The sequence below is a fragment of the Boleophthalmus pectinirostris genome, unplaced genomic scaffold (genome assembly GCF_026225935.1).
Source record: "Boleophthalmus pectinirostris isolate CB_2022bp ecotype Guang Dong unplaced genomic scaffold, ASM2622593v1 HiC_scaffold_41, whole genome shotgun sequence".
Taxonomy (NCBI): domain Eukaryota; kingdom Metazoa; phylum Chordata; class Actinopteri; order Gobiiformes; family Gobiidae; genus Boleophthalmus; species Boleophthalmus pectinirostris.
The window spans coordinates 8,213-25,000 of record NW_026571359.1 but is presented as its reverse complement, the minus strand read 5'-3'; the positions used below and the strand labels follow the sequence as shown (position 1 = coordinate 25,000).

The window sequence follows — 16,788 nt, the reverse complement described above, 5'->3', positions numbered from 1 at the left end:
TATTTGGGCCTTCTGTGAAGGCCTTGAAGTCCCTGACGGTTGCGCTCTGGTGTATAGGCGTATAAACTGTACCTCTATGGACCCCTCTAGCTCATTGATTTTCCACGGAAGTCGAATGTTCCCCGACAATGATCGATGACCAGAAAGGTTGTTCTTGTAAATCACACCAAGTGCCATGGAACCTTCTGCAACTATAAACAGGAGACATTATGATTACAAAAAAAAAAGCTTATACTAGTATACTTTTGCTAAAAAGCAAAAAGGGTTAATAAAAAGACACAAAAAATTACCTGAGCGACAGAAGATGTCAGGAAAGTATTCAGACATGATCTCTGCCCCAGTGTTGTGAAGCACAAAGTGCAGACTGTACCCATGTAGCCCAAACTTTGGGTCAGACCTGTCCTGAGGCCACCTCACTGTTGGCTCAAAATATGGGCTGTGTATTCAACAAAAATAAGCAAATATATAGAAGATTAGAACAGAAAAAAACAATAGCATTTTATGTGTTCATGTGATCGAATACTTTTTGACATCCTCAAAGAAAGTAGGGCTAGATAATAAGACAAAAATACCCATTATTTTCTTTTCCTCATACTGATCAATCATAATGTTAATAACATTTGTTGACATAACTACTTCAATATAAATTTTCCAAACATAAACAAAAGTGTTTGGCTTATTATTGTACAAAAAAATAAATAAATAAATCTGAATAAAATGACTTTTATTCATTTTCCTTTACCCCGCAAAAAAGTCATATTCCCTGCTCCAATATGTGAATTCTACTCCAAACCACTTGCTTTTCTGACTGAAAATTTGCTATGGACCTTTTATAGATTTCACTAGACTAGACTAAATTTAATTGAAAAGGTCCAGTCTTATAACTGACTATTAGAAATAACTAAGTCTCCATCTCAATTATAATTTACTATTTAGACTTAGACAAAGTTTGTTGATCCACAAGGAAAATTACTAGGACACAGCAGCTCACACATCACAATGTTATAATAACAATGAGAATGGCATAATTATAAAAATGTACATATACAAGTAAATATAAAATAAAATATAGATTAAAGTAATAAAAATATATCTCAGCTATACACAAGAGGTCACAAGTAAAACAGTGCACGGATGATATAATGATTGACAGAACAAAGGGTTATCTGTCAAATTTAATTTCCCTTGCTTTTAGAAGCTTGTGGTTAGCAGACTAAACTGTAGGGGGTCACTACTAGTGTGTGTCATTTATTTTTGCACCTACTTCACAGGGAATCCAAAGAGGCTTTGTTCTACCAGCTTGTGAAAGTGCAGGCAGAACATGATGAAGGCAATGGCCTTCTGACCCTGCAAAAATATCACACATGTACAGAAGATTAGAATAATTAAGACAATTAATGCAAAATCAAGTAAAACAGTGCAATTTACCCTCCAGATGCCAACAATGAAGCCTGGTGATATAAACAGTACTTTGATTAGTCTGTCTTTGCCAATCATTTGAGGATGGTCTATTCTATCCTGCCTCAACATTAGAGAATGCCACTGGGGCCTGTGAAAAGACAAAATTACACAAACATATAAAATGCATCATAACTTTGAGACAGAAAGCTTCAGCTCATATTTCCTATCAGGGTGTGTCTCCTTCTTCAGTCCATGGAGCTCCAGGCAGCTGATCTGGTTAAAGAAAGGCAAACGTTCACTGCTCCATCGGACAATGACGGAGGTTTCAAAGAAGTAGACTTTGCTTGGTTCCAGTGTGACCTCTTGGCCCAAATAATCATGAACTCTTAAATGCCAGCTCACATTTAGACTTCTACAAAAGCAAAAAGGCACATCTTATTTCAGGTTACTGAATTACTATGTAAAATAAGCATGGTTACGTTATTATTCTATAGATTAGAGAATAATTAAATGAGGATTAGAGTGCACATGGCAGGTGTTCATATTTTTCTAATTATTGCTTAATTTGGTAACATAGTACTTGTGATCAGTATTATCTTTGTTTTACACCAGTCAAGTGGCAGTTTGGAAAGAAAAAAATAAACATGGAACAGGAAGTAGTATTTACACACTAAATTTAATGTGCATCAATTTGTTATGGTGTTAAGGTGGAACTGCCTTAATGTAGCTGTCAAACCAGCAAAATTGTCAAACTAGGCAAGATTTTTTGTTGAATCTTAAATATAATCATGTTTACTTGGTTTTAATGAAATGGAGTAGTCTAACCTATCATATGTACTTTAAACAGCGGTTACCTCAACACCCATTCAGTCTGCTTGGGTAGACCAGTGTATGGGTTAATGTCTTTAAGCTTGTGTCTCCACTGGTTGAACTCTTGCCCAGCAAGTGCTTTGAAATACTTTTGTTTCCAAAAACCATTGGAACTGCGACCTGGTGCGACTCTAGGCCTGGAGTAGTCCATCCACCACGGTGTGGTCACCCCAAACTGTGTCATGTAAATCTTTTGCCATAGCAGACTGAGGGGATAACAGTTAAGAAAATTACCCAAAGCTTTAAACAGTTAGGTGGCAGATTATTTAAAAAATAAATTAATATTGGTTTTGATTATATGCAAATTTTGAATACTGACCATATGGAAACAGAAATCGCTGTAAAAAGCTCTGATTAAAATGACGATGTAAAAAAATTAATAATAAATAATAATAAACTTCCAAATAATAAACTTCTGCACTTCTGGGTTATATTGCAATAATTGACATTTGTCTAATACTTAAAAGTAAAATGATACTCTCTTAATAATAATAATAATATATTGCATGCATACAATCTTCAGAAAATAAGTTAGCATAACAAATGCTCACTTAATAATGTAGTTACTCAAATAATTAATGTACTTACTCATCATTTGCCAGATGACAAAATACTTTGTTTACATGACTGAGGTAGTACAGGGAGGTAGCATCAAGATAAGAAACAATCTTCAATAAAATCTCATATGGAAGTCTTTAAAAAAAACACACAGCGTTAGTCACGTGTAATAAATGAGATAATTTGATCATTTAAGTCATAAAAAGGAAACAGGAATGCTGGGCTTACCTTTCTAGTATGTTTCTCTCAGTTTGCAGGCGTTTCCGAATATTTTTAGGAAGCTTTTTGTTGTACTCAGGTTCAACTACAGTGCTGCTAACAAACATTTAATGAATATAGTAGCTCAGTTATGTGTGTTTCCTGCTAAATTAGTGTAGTGCTGATGTCACCTGTGGCTGTGGGAGGCCCTGTTGTGTGTTTCACTTTTCCATCAGAGCTGGGCTTTCCTCGCCCCACGTTCTGCGGCAGTGGGAAGTCTGTTTTCCACAAACCGCTTAAAAGATTTCGATAAAACTCGCCTCGTCCAGCTGCCATGTCGAGCTTATCTGGACCATAGATTTGGACCTGTCTCATGAATCTGACCTGTCTCCTCCAAGGTCATGACTTCCGCCCGCGTGCCAGTCGGTTCAGGTTTAATTCTACAAACTGACCACAAGACGGCGCACGAGTTCCACGTGAACATTGCTCGCCTCTCCACCGTAGACCGTATCCACTGCATGGATCTATTAAAATAACTGGATACAGTATTGCTAGCTTGTAGCTGCCTCCAGTTGACGTAGTGGTCACTCACTGGAACTTCAGCAGAAAAAGTCCCGTGGGCCGAGACAAGATTTTTATCATAGAGCGCAATATAATCACAAACTGCTCGTGTTCGTCTGACAGGTCACCTACAGCTTTCAAAATTATCGGATTTGTTGGCGATTTTTACCTATTTTTAGATCATAAACTTTTTCTCGCTCAAAATCCTTGAGTTGTCTTAAAAAAAACGCTTTATAATCGTTAGCTTCGGCTACGCACTGCTCCGCTCTAGTTCCTCTCGCTCTGATTGGTCAAAGCGATCACGTGATACACGATCCCGCGCTCCCTGCGTGTGGTCGCCATGGTGGTCGCATGCATTCGCGTGTGCCCGTGGGAGAAAAGAGCACTACTGCGCATGCTCGGTCGGCCCACGGCCACCGGAAGTACCTAGCCATGCTAGGCTAAGCTGGGATCATGCCATGGATCATGCGCCATTGAGCTCAGCCCATTGACTTGAATGGACGGCCATTTTGGAACCTGGGGGCTTGATCCACTGCTGTATGTGAATTTTTAACAACAAATATACTTTTTTTGTATATGTTGTATGTATGTGGGATTTTTTTTTTATTAGAAATATTTCAATGCCCTTTTCAATTATTTTTCAATTATTTTTTTTCTTTTTTGCTGTAAAGATCAATAACCTCCTGCCAATCTTTAATAACCTACTGTATGAAGATGCATTTAGCTTTTATGTTCCTTAGTTGTTTTGATTTGTTTTCTTTTAGCAATACACAACAGGTGTTTGCTATCTGTTTTAGTTCACTTTTTAATTATGCATTTTCTCAATACTCTTAATATTATCGTGTACAAATGTTTGCTTTTGCTTCAATAAAAAATAAAAATTTAAATGAATTAACATTTCGAAGGTAAGGGAACAGGTATGACATGAAGTCTGCAATAACTACTACTCATTTTTGGGGTCCAAAAAGGGGGAAACAGATGGATCCAGAAAACAAGGTGAGGGATTTTGGCTAAAAGGTTCAGTCATGTCCCAGAAAGGGTATATCTTTTTTAAGGAAAACAAAGTAATTAGGCAGTATTGCTATTTATCACTATAATTTGATCAAATAACACCAAAGAGGGCACAGCAAGAGGAAGAGGAGGAGCAGTGGATGGAGGAAGAGGAGGAGTCCTATCTTACGGTGTCCAGAGGAGAGGAGCGGCCGCCATGTTAACCAAGAAGCCCGGAGCCTCGGTCCTCCACACGGGTGAGCACAGCTTCTGTAGCCGATCACTGGCCTCCTGACCCGTGGCAGTGTGTTATAAACTTTTATCTGTTTGTCTTTTTCCTCTTGCTGTGGTTTAATCTCAAGGAAATGTCTGTTCTCCGTCTCACAGTCGACGGAAAACTGGCTAGTGCTGATGGCTGTGCTAGCTATTTTGTCTTATTTCCATTGTAAACTAAAAAAGTACAGATTTAATATCCCAAGTATTTGCAGAAAATGATTTGAAGATTTGGAAATGAAGTGTAGGACAAATGCATAGATGAAATCCATACGATCACATGCAGGAGTACAAGTGTTCCCTTCCCCGGCTGTTGGGTTTATTTTTAGCCAGCTAACCAACAGATGATTAGTGACAACAGCTCCTCAGACTCTGCCCTCTCGTCTTATGCGGTCTATTTCTGCACATGTCGCATTTAATCGTTGTCAAGCGTGTTTGTCTCGCCTGTGTTTTTGCCCGAGTGGAGTGAATTATTTTGTCTGTATAATGTAAGCGCAGGAGTTGCTTTGTTGGGTTCTTGTGTACGTGTGTTTTTGGTTGCTGGGCAATTTCAGGCCTCCACCTCAACACACAGAAATAAAGCCTCTGTCTCAAGTCCTGTAGTTTCTGCTGCTTTAGCATGTCTTACGCAGTGACTTAACCTTTGTCAGCTACTCATTTTAGTGCTATAAATCCATTATCTACTGTTGTTCTTGTCATCTCATAAGTGTTAAACCTTTCAATCCTCCGTAGGCAATAAACATTGAGAATAGCACCGCTCCTGATGCTTAGTTTAATAGTAATAATTATATTTTAGCCTTTCAATTTATAATGGTGATGATATTTTCAAAGGGCTACAGTAAACCATAATTTACTGTCAGTTTCAACTCCTGGTTTTGTTAATTCACAGACACCTCTGTCCTGCACACTGACGAGAAGATGAACTGTAACATTAAAATTTGTTGCCTATTTTTTTTAGAAACATTTAAATCATGACTATTTCTGTTAATGCTGTTTCAAATTTTTGATAGGTGTTGTACCATAACAACAACATTGATTAGTCTCTCAATGTCTACACTTGGGTATAGTTGTAAACAAATACCACATGCGTTTTATAGCATTCATTGCATTTTCAGTCAAAATTGCTTCAATGTGTTACTACTCTTGTTATTTTATGTAAATTCCATTTAAACACAGTGCAATTCCTGGAGGAATCTTTTAAAAAAAACATTTGCTGAGTCTTAGTTTAGTGTAATTTTTCACTTATGATCCCCCCTCCTGTGCATCCTGCACATGTGTGATCACGTTAAGGTACCTTTTCCCACTCATCCTGTCTAGCAGCATGCCGGGTGCACTCGCTGGCACTCTGGCATTTCCAACCTGGTGTCGAGTTCACGTTGAGCTTGCGGTTGCTCCACTCTCCAAGCATGATTCAGGCTCTGAGGGAATGACTACATGTACTGCTCGTGCTAGATTCCTTTGACATAATGAGCCAGTAGTGCATAGGTAGAGAACACTATGATCATGATCCCACGAGAGCCGCTTAGCTGATGTGGAAGGAAGATACAGACAGGGAATACATAGCACAGTACACAGCTACCAGCTATATGACCGAATGCTATTTTAAGATTTTAAGCAGAATAAAGATGCATTAAATTATTCAAATTGAGATCATAAGTTGAGTTGGCACACTCATCAAATCACAGAGGCTATATTGCAATGATTTTGATAGTATGTATAGTGCAGTATTTAGTTAGAATGAATGATAGAATGTCACCTGCAAAGAAAAAATGTCTTTCTCTTAGAAAATCTTGATCCACTTGTAGTTTAGATCTCTACAAAACATTTAGTTGAATTCCTGGCATTTTTGTATTAGTTTATCAGTTATTTTCCATCTATTACTCAAATGTTTAAAGATCCTTGAGTTGTTTACAATGTGTATTCTGAACAGATTCCAACTTGTTTAGCATAAGTCATAAATCTCATTGTCAGAAAAATCTAATTTATTTATTTTTATTTTTTTTCTGTGCAGTCCTACTTTAAATTGTAAGTGTTTTTGTTACCTTAATGTGTTGAAAACTGCTCTATTTTCATTTGCATAAAATTACTGACTCATTAGTATTTTATAATAAACTGTTAAAAGACTTAAGTCTGGCACTTTATGTCACCTATATCACCTTGCACTTGCTTCATTCTGTATGTTCATGTCTTATCATGTTTGTGGAGTTTCCTCATTTAGCTTGTGTCTGTGCTATTGTTAGCCTTATCACAGCCTTATTAGCAGGATTAGTGCAAATTGGGATTAAAGAGAGAGGGAATGAGCAGTGGCCATCTGTCTGGCTTTAACCATATATAAGACGCTAGAACTCTAAAATGTTTTACTTAAACATTTTTAAATTGTACCGTTGATCATTATTGTCTTACTTATAATTACTAAAATTATGATTATTTTCCTATCCCTTAACCTTAAAATGTCTGTGTTTCTTTTTAAACAGACTGAACTGTTGCTTGTTACAGTTTCCTTATTTGGGTACGCCATGTCTCTGTAATGGAGAGTTTTGTGTGTATGGAAATTGAATTATTAATTGCACAGGAAGTGTCCCAAGGTAGTGGTGTGTCTTTCATGACCTCTGACGTCCATAGTAGGGTCAAGGTGGAGTAAGTGCTAAATGTGTCAGTTGTATATCCATACTTTACTTAAATTGCATTGAAGTTGTTAGAACATATCTTTACTTCTGTAAGAACAGGACAAACCCATTCATCAATGGTTTTCAGTATATTTTTTCAAATTAAACCAACAAACAGCAAGAAGCCTTACATTTTTATGTTAAAGTAAATCCTTTTTGTGTGTCAGGCAAAGTGGGCGAGCCGATCTACTCTCCCAGTCACAGTGGACCCCAGACATCTCCCCCCGGCACCCTGCCTCCTCTACGCAGCAGCAACCTCAACCCTTTGACGGTATAATGCTGCATCTATACTGTGACATTTTTAGTCAGCATTTAGATTGATCACTTTATGCCAAATAATTCAGCTGGGTTTCTTATATTTCTGACACAATATTTATGGAGCTCCCCCTTCTAACTTGTCAGCTGTGGCTGACTGTGGCTATTAAAAGCACTCTGCTGCAAGTCACTTATAAACAGCTGATTGGTTTATAGGCTGGTGTTAAGGACACAGTGTGGTCCAATGTTTTTGTAATTAAGAATAAATCTGCAACATTTTACATGTGGTTACTTTAAAATGGGCAAAAGTACTGTATTATTACTATATTTCTGCTCTTTCTCTTTTTGATATATACACATATGCGATGGTCTAAAGTGTTTTACATGATGATTAACATTGTCAGTAGATCAAATACTTGAAACATATTTTGTTTGTAACTGAGGACACAGATGGGTAATAACAACCTTTAAGAGTAGCCAGCTGCTCTTTGAGCTCAAACACCATTTGTCATGCAGAAACTGACACCTTATGCCTCATTGTTCACTAGAATGATGGTGGTTTCTACATTAACTAACAAAGATAAAGGAAATTTGTTCCCATCTCTATTGAAATATTTTACTGGAGTAAACGCAACATGATTTATTTATCTATATTTTAGACATTTAATTTAACAAAATCTTTTCACAAAAAAGCTATTGTCTTTTATTCACTATGTTGCATGTTTTGTTTATGTCTTCTCAGGGGGGTACTAAAGCCAGCATGTCAGACACTGTGCAGCTCTCTCCACCGTCACATCATCAGCTGTATGAGGAGAATTCCAACAAGCGCCCTGTTCTCACCTCACAACCCAATGGTCTGGCTCCTGTTGGCTCCACACGGCCAGGCCTGCCTTCTTCTGAGAGGCAGACCCCCGGCTCAGACCCCCTCCACCACCGCTTGGGTAGTGCAACGTCCAATAAATCAGGGGACAGTAAGCTCAAACCCCTGTCTATGACTCCAGACCAGGCTATGAAGCAGTTTATGTCTAAAATGTCATCATTTGAACACCATGAGATTTTCAGCTACCCAGAAGGTTAGTTATTTAAATACATTTTGATTGGTTTTAATAATGTTTTTGCCATACTAATTTAAAGCATGTCTGCATATACAACACAAGTTTTTGTTTTCTGTCCTCAGTATTTTTCATTGGTCCGAACGCCAAAAAGAGATCAGGAGTAATGGGAGGAGCCAACAATGGAGGATATGATGATGATCAAGGGTCATACATTCAAGTTCCACATGACCAAATTGCGTACCGTTATGAGGTTTTGAAAGTGATTGGAAAAGGAAGCTTTGGACAGGTGCTTTTTTTTTATTTTTTATCCCAATTCATCCACTGTACAGTAAAAAATGTTAATGAATGGTAAGGGTTTTCATGGTACTCTTTCTGCAGGTGGTTAAAGCCTTTGATCACAAAACACAGACCCATGTGGCCTTAAAAATGGTCCGCAACGAAAAGCGTTTTCACCGGCAGGCGGCCGAGGAAATACGCATTTTGGAGCACTTGAGAAAGCAAGATAAAGACTCCGCTATGAATGTGATACATATGCTGGAGAATTTTACCTTCAGAAATCACATTTGTATGACATTTGAGCTGCTCAGCATGAACCTTTATGAGCTTATAAAGAAGAATAAGTTCCAAGGATTCAGCCTGCCACTGGTCAGAAAGTTTGCCCACTCCATCCTTCAATGTCTGGATGCACTCCACAAGAACCGCATCATCCACTGTGACCTAAAGCCTGAGAACATACTCCTCAAGCAGCAAGGACGAAGTGGCATCAAGGTAAGCATGTTATAGGCTAGCTTGGCACAGCTACTTTTGACACAATGCTACCAACAAATTCAGCATACAATATAATTTAATACAATTTTTCTATGCAGGTCATAGATTTTGGATCCAGTTGTTATGAACATCAGAGAGTTTACACCTACATTCAGTCTCGATTCTACAGAGCACCAGAGGTTATTCTAGGTAAGCAAAACATAATGTGGATCCATAGCAAGGGAGAAACTCAGTTCTGTCAACTAGACAAAAATTTTTTCATCCAAGCTGATTCTTCTTTAGTTCAGAACTGAAGAAGAAGCAGCTTGATCAAAAACATTTTTTCCAGGTGACAGAATTTAATTTCTCCTTTGCAATACTTAATGTACTTTTTCTGATGTAACATTTTTTCACCATATAATGTGTGGAGTTACCTCATTTTTGCCCAGGGAGTTTTCCCCATCTACAGAGGTCCAAAATAGTAACCCTGGAATGAAATGGAAACATTTTTAGCTGTAAACAGATCTCAAAGACCGGCTGATACATGTGAGCTCCTGGATGACAGAATCTGATATAGCCACCAGGGGGCACCTTTAAATGGTTTTGAAACATTTTAAACAAGGACAGAAATGAATGTGTTGGATTCATAATTATGGTTATGATCTGCATTATTTATTAGTTAATATTGCAAACCCCCAAAGCATGACAATTTGAGATGACCAGAAATACTGTTGCAAAAATTTGCAAGTAATTTATGTTGACTTTTGGTTTCCAGGATCTAGGTATGGAATGCCAATTGACATGTGGTCTCTGGGGTGTATCCTGGCTGAGCTCCTGACGGGTTACCCGCTGTTGCCAGGTGAGGATGAAGCTGATCAGCTGGCCTGCATTATTGAACTCCTGGGTATGCCCAGTCAAAAACTTCTTGATGCCTCTAAAAGGGCCAAGAATTTTGTTTCATCCAAAGGCTACCCACGGTACTGCACTGTCACAACATTGCCTGATGGCACAGCTGTGCTTAATGGTGGGCGCTCACGCCGGGGTAAAGTGCGTGGCCCACCTGCTAGCAAAGACTGGAGTGTAGCATTAAAGGGCTGTGATGATCAACTGTTTCTGGACTTCCTGAAACAGTGTTTGGAGTGGGATCCTGCTCTCAGGATGACACCTAGCCAAGCACTTCGCCACCCATGGCTTAGACGACGACTCCCCAAACCCCCCACAGGGGGTACTACCATTGTGGACAAGACCTCATCTTCTTCCAAAAGGACAACAACCACTGATGGGGGAATCACCTCCATCTCCAAACCCACTACCACAACTGCATCCTCCAAAACCAGGACTAATCTAGCAGCCATTACAGATGCCAATGGGAACATCCAAACAAGGACTGTTTTGCCTAAGCTGGTCAGCTGAGAATGATTGCACCCCACTTGCTGTGGTGGGATCTGCTTTTATGATTGGCTATGAGCAACCAGATTGAAGTAAATAAATCTGGTCTGGTCATTTTAAAGAGCATTTTATTCTGGTTTGCACAGCATTCAGGTGGGGTGCATTCATGGGGTTCATTCTTAGAAACTTTTTTGAAATAATGTTTGTAGGAATCATATGTATTCCTGAAACCATGGGGTCCACACAGGCTACCAAAAGTTTGAATCAGGTGTGATGAAGATGAGCAGCAAAAGATATAACTGTGGAGCTGCTCTGACAATCAGCTCACCTCTGCGTAGCTACAGGTCACCAAGACACTACTACATGGTGCTTATAGTTTAAGGAATTTTTAGCTTTTAACAAGATATTAGAATTTGAAAACAACTAAAGGATTTTCTGCCTTTCATCAGGTAACAATAAACAGACCACAATATCATTCAATAATGAAGGTATTAACTGAAAAATTAAGTTCAGTATTGCCTACTGCACGTGCCTCTGAACATTTGTGTAAAGGCAAAGCAGATTTAACAATGTAGCATAAAGGATGAGTTTAAGACATACCTCGCTTGCTCTTATGTTCCTTTTAAGGCTGTGCTTGGCATTTTATTACTCAAATATCATCATCTAAAGATACCAGTACACTGGTAGCCACAACACCCCATGGTAGCTTTGTGCCTGTCAGCTGACTTACTAGCTACCATGCGGTACACAATTCATCTTTCTTAGCTGGTAAAATTTTGTCTATTCTATTAAGCAATGGCAGACTGTTAGCCTTATGGCAACCTAAGCCTCAGTCTTTAACTTCATGGTGTGACACTAAGTCTTAGAAAGAGAAGACACCATGAAAAACTCACAATGCTACATAAATCTATAATTAGGTTATTTTTGTAATTTTTTTTAAAGGTTTTCTGTAATATTGTTGTAGTAAAACCAAATTCAGCATATTTAAATGTAAATGAAGGCATTTGTTTCACATGGATGTAAAAGTAATCCAAGCTTTTATGTCCAAATATTTGAAAGTAGCAACACTCATTACAATACCATAAGTGCATATGCAAGTATGGAGCTGGAGCTGTTAAAAGAAGCCCATGACTTTCAAATGGTGAAACCTTGAACAAGCAATTATCAGAAGGTATTTCCATATTTCTTTATGGAAATGTAGTACTATATCCACAGCCATAAGCATGATTAACATTAAGGTTTTTGGTTCAAAGAACACATTAGGTTGTGTTGGCACTTTACTTTTTTAAAATTCCTCTTCTGCACAAAAAAGATTCTTGATTTCCCATGATATTGACAAACTGAAATCACAGCTTCATTTTGTGCAGCAAAATCGATATTAAAGTCAAAACAAAAGAACCTGCTTCTATCAGCTGGACCTAAAAAGACCTCAAGATAAAAGCAGTGGAGCTGAGACATAGTAAATTATTATTCTGAACATGTAAACCCTGAATGAAACTTCATGAGAAGTAGAATGAATGAAGCAGTTGTCAAAAATAATGATCTGGGGATGGGTCAATTTTATTTATTTGCTACATGATAATATTTATTAATAATCTAATGTAGATATTTACTATGATGTGCAGTTCATAGTATATACTTGAATGCGTGTGGTCATATGCTGCCACATCGAAAATGAAGAGGAGATAAGTGTCTTCGGCCAACTACAATGTAATGTAGCAGTCAGGAGATGCATCACCAACACTACCTGCTCCACCCAACTCAGGGAAAGCTCCGCCCTGTTCTGGAGGAGGACTTTTCTCTTTTTGCTTGTATGTTTTTTAAGGAAGTGATTGGTTTCTTTTTCATTTTTTATTATTTTTTTTTTTTGTGAATCGGAGTGCTGAGTTGTAAATTTGTGCCTTCAGTATCTTGTCGCCATGGCACACTTGACCTTCTCTTACACACCAACAATTCTAAATATCAGTTTAAAAAACCTTTCCAGTACGTAGGGCAATAACTGCAGACTGATGTCCAACATCTGATTGGCCCAAGACGCTCTGTGAGCACATAATGATAATAATTGCCAATAATGCTCACTTTATGCAAAACTGTTTGACTTGAGTGATACTGATATTCTGGTCATACTATAAAATCTTCATCGTCTTTCCTCCTGAATTATATGACAATTGTTAACATTTTCCCCTCACCACAAAGGCCACCCACAGTGTTTACAAAGCTAAAAGTGGAAATTAAGTGAAAGGCCTTTCCATGAATAACAGTGGCATCTTTTAATGTTGTGTGCTGAGAAAGGTTGTGTCACATGGCTACACAATGTATAGACAACATATCAGCCAAGTCGCCACTAGTCCCTTTGAGATGGGAGGTGGATTTACATGACGACAGGGCTTAGCTAACACTAGCCAATTGACCACTGGCGTTAAGGCGCTAGCTGCTGCACTGATGTCTGTCCTGTCCACACTAAACCTGGCGGTAGCTGCTGATTGACTCTACAGAAGTGCTCTACTAGTTGTTAGCATTAATGTAAACGTTAATTTTCATGTCTGTACCTCAGATTACAGTTAGCTTTTTTTTTACAGCGATTTTGTTGTGACCTAACAGCAAGGGCATTTGGTTGACACTACCAAAGTGCATTCCTATAGTATACACTGCTAGCTCACAGCTAGCTGCTCAAACCAGAAGTAGGCTTAACTAGATTTTTCACACCAGGAAACGTAACCTGTTTTTGAAAAGTGCAAATCATTAATGTGTCAATTCTTTACAATGAATCCATATGATGTCATACTGAAACAAATAGCTTTGGTATTTTAAAAGCTGCAGTAAGATGGCCTGCTCTCCCACTGCTAGACAGATGGGTTTGCACATCTCATTTGTTATAGCCCTATTAGTATCACCAAGGATTTTTGTTAATTTTTTTTTTTTTTTAACAAAACATAGCTGCTGCGCTGTATTTTTGTGACATTTGCCAGTTGTTTTTATTGTGTATTTTAGTTGTACATAATGTTGAAAAGTCAAATGTATAATTTTGGGGGGATAATGCGCCAGTTTTTACTTTGTACTGTATCTACTGTACAGAACACAAGTTGACACTTTTATAGTGAGCCTTTGTTAAATTTTATTGTGGTGAAAAATCGTATTAATAAAACTGTTTTATTGTTCAACTAGTATGTTTTATAGTTTGGTAAATTCTGTACAGACTGAAATTGTGGTCTCTCACAGAAAAGCTTGGTTGTATTGTACTGAAATGCTGATGCGAAAATGCAGCACCTGCACCCAGTGATACAAAAACACAAAAATGGGCACATCTACAAAGGATGACCATGGAATTAATGGTTTAGATGTGCTAATGACTTGATACAACATAGAGTAGAAAGATACATCACACCACTTTGATCTGGAAAGTGCAGACAGCTGTGAATGGATTCAAGTGGATGCAGCAGATGTCCAAATTTCCCCATGTTTTGATTTTATAATTTATTCTAGTTTCTGATTTATTTTCACATTTGTCATTTCAGCATGTGCCATCTAGATCAGTGCATCGCTTTCTCAGTAGATTAATTGATAAAAAAAATAATAATAACTGACTCCTGTGATAGTGAAAAACTGCCTTGCAATTGGATCAGATGGTTTCCATATTAGGCTTTAGTCAGATTAGCTACATGGACAGGTCTGCTAATTATAGAGTTAGCTAGCAGGCTCACTGGGGCCAGTCAGCTGCTCTTTTGAGAGAGTGTGAGTGCTCAAGAAGGAAGTTTTTGTTGGATATTAAAAAGTTTTTAATGAAATATGCATTATAAATTAATGATGGAGTCGCCGCAATAATAGTCCGTCATCTGCTTCTCTTGTGAACATGACAGTCATTTGAAGAATTACACGCTTTTTATTGTCACTAGCTCCATTGAGTATGCTGAGCTGCAGGTTATGCCATTTTGTGTAACATTCCAGGCAATATCAGTACCATCTCAAGGGAGAAAGCTATACTTAAAGTGCATTTTTAAGGTTTGGATTTGGATGTTTTCAGGGCACTAAATCCATGTGTATCATTTTATTATCTGTGTAGTAGTAGGCTACCATATAGTAAATGGTGCTCTCTAAACACAAAGCGCTGTCTGACCACACTGTAATGTAATAGTGTGTGTCATGTTGCATTTTAGTCAGTGTGGACACAGAACCACTGATGGTACTTGCTGCTGATGTGAAAGGTTTATAAGAGCAATGGGTTTGGTTAATTCTTTTTTTTTTTTTTTTTTTTACCTGGAAAGGTACATATCAGGGGCCCAATGAATGAAGTTTTAACTTGTAACTTACATATAAAAACAATGTTCTTGTTTTTCCTTGGAAAGGAGGGCTGACTAAGCATAAACAAGCAAATACTCTGAATACTGTGAAGATGTAACCCATGGATTGCTGGTACACAGTGGGCCACTGGGTGTATAATGTCAAAAAGGCCCATACACAGATGAGATGAGGGCTGTGGACCCCCTGTAGCTTCACCTGAGCAGGTGGTGCCAGCCTCTAACCTACAGACCCACATTACAGACACCAAGTGCTTCACCAGAGGCAGAATGAGTCAGTGTTTCAGGGCAGATAAAGTAACAGCAGGTGGTATGCTGGATGCTATCATGTTAGTCCTGTCACCATGGCAACTGATGCATAGACAGATACATAGATAGATACATACCCACCCACCCAAAAGGGGAAATTGAGGTGTCCATATAGCTCAAATTCACACATTTCATCATACACTAAAAGAGTTAAAAGATTAATAAAAGGCAATAAATAGTCATTAAAAGTTTGTGCAAGACATGCAAAGTTCATGTGCATAAAGTGCTAGTTCTGCAAGGTGAGGGATGGGGGTTATAACAGGTTATATAGTCTGAAGGCTGTAGGACTTCTTAAACCTTTCAGTCTTACACCGGAATGAGTGGAGCCGTCTGCCACTGCTGCTCCTCTGTGCAGCCAGGACACTGTAGAGGGGGTGGGAGCTGATGTCCATGCATCCCTCCACCACCATACGACTGACTCCAGTGCCCTCCCATTCACAGAGCTGGACTTCTTCACCAGCTTCTGCAGTCTCCTGCTGTTCTTATCACCAGACTGCTGCCCCAGCACCCTGCCCCATTAAACATCAAGAGCGGTTCCTCATCAAATGCCCTCAACCTTAGAAGGACGAAGAGGCGGCTTGTGTATTGTTCTCTTGCTGAGCTCATATCATCTCAGTTTTACTTAGTTTGTAACTGACAAATTTTATTGATCCACAAGGAAAATTACTTTGACACAGTGGCTTACACATTACAGTAGAATAACAAAGGGCGCTGGCCACCACAGATTGTTGCTGGAAGATCTCTAGTAAATTGCTGCATGCATAAAGTTACTAGAATTTTCTTGGAAAATTATCTACTCACGCCACTGTTTTACACAGCATTTCTAACATTACCAGTCCTGACTGTTGTTCTCTTGGACTCTCAGGTACTTGTACCAGTCCACTATTTCCACCTCTTGATCCTGGATGATGGGTTCCACATCCTATTAATTCTGAAGTGAATCATCAAGAGTCAGGGAGCACTCCACAAAATTTGCAATAAATGTCCTGTACTCCATCTCCTGTCCGTCTTCACTGCAAAGTTCTCAGAACTTCTGCAGATGACACGACCCAAAGCTGTACTGGAAATCAGAGGTGTATAGAGGGAACAGGAATAGACAAGACTGTACACTGAGGAGCAAAAATCTTACTGATCATGACCATAGATCATGATCAGGTATGGTGCTTCCCCTGCTGCACTTGATGGGGCCTGCCAGACAAGTTAGTAATGCAGGAGACAGTG

At 38.6% G+C, this 16,788-nt stretch overlaps 2 protein-coding genes across 3 annotated transcripts; one reads left to right on the top strand and one right to left on the bottom strand.

Annotated features, from left to right (window-relative positions):
* Nucleotides 1-72: 72 nt before the first annotated feature.
* On the bottom strand, nucleotides 73-3,253 carry LOC110161510 (F-box only protein 15-like; the record flags this gene model as incomplete). Its single annotated transcript, XM_055162213.1, has 9 exons — nucleotides 73-191; nucleotides 291-436; nucleotides 1,265-1,347; nucleotides 1,429-1,551; nucleotides 1,627-1,813; nucleotides 2,256-2,477; nucleotides 2,860-2,964; nucleotides 3,058-3,144; nucleotides 3,219-3,253. Coding segments are annotated over 9 exons (1,107 nt in total), but the record flags the coding sequence as incomplete, so codon positions are not given.
* A 1,429-nt stretch (nucleotides 3,254-4,682) lies between these two features.
* dyrk2 (dual-specificity tyrosine-(Y)-phosphorylation regulated kinase 2) lies at nucleotides 4,683-14,124 on the top strand. 2 transcript variants are annotated; one of them, XM_020926572.2, is made up of 7 exons: nucleotides 4,683-4,835; nucleotides 7,685-7,788; nucleotides 8,515-8,845; nucleotides 8,950-9,113; nucleotides 9,206-9,595; nucleotides 9,694-9,784; nucleotides 10,350-14,124. In XM_020926572.2, exons 1-7 carry the CDS (start codon nucleotides 4,796-4,798, stop codon nucleotides 10,985-10,987), a joined length of 1,758 nt encoding a protein of 585 aa, XP_020782231.1. In that variant the 5' UTR covers nucleotides 4,683-4,795; the 3' UTR covers nucleotides 10,988-14,124. The 2 variants fall into 2 exon arrangements, with proteins under 2 accessions (XP_020782231.1, XP_020782232.1); XM_020926573.2 differs by lacking the exon at nucleotides 7,685-7,788 and having other exon boundaries at nucleotides 4,784-4,835.
* The last annotated feature ends 2,664 nt before the right edge of the window (nucleotides 14,125-16,788 follow it).

Excerpts from the sequence above, each read along its gene's own strand:
- dyrk2 (XM_020926572.2), top strand. The coding sequence starts at position 4,796 with ATGTTAACCAAGAAGCCCGGAGCCTCGGTCCTCCACACGG. Across the intron at positions 7,789-8,514 it reads GCAACCTCAACCCTTTGACG|GGGGGTACTAAAGCCAGCAT; the intron begins GTATAATGCTGC and ends ATGTCTTCTCAG. Across the intron at positions 8,846-8,949 it reads GATTTTCAGCTACCCAGAAG|TATTTTTCATTGGTCCGAAC; the intron begins GTTAGTTATTTA and ends TTCTGTCCTCAG.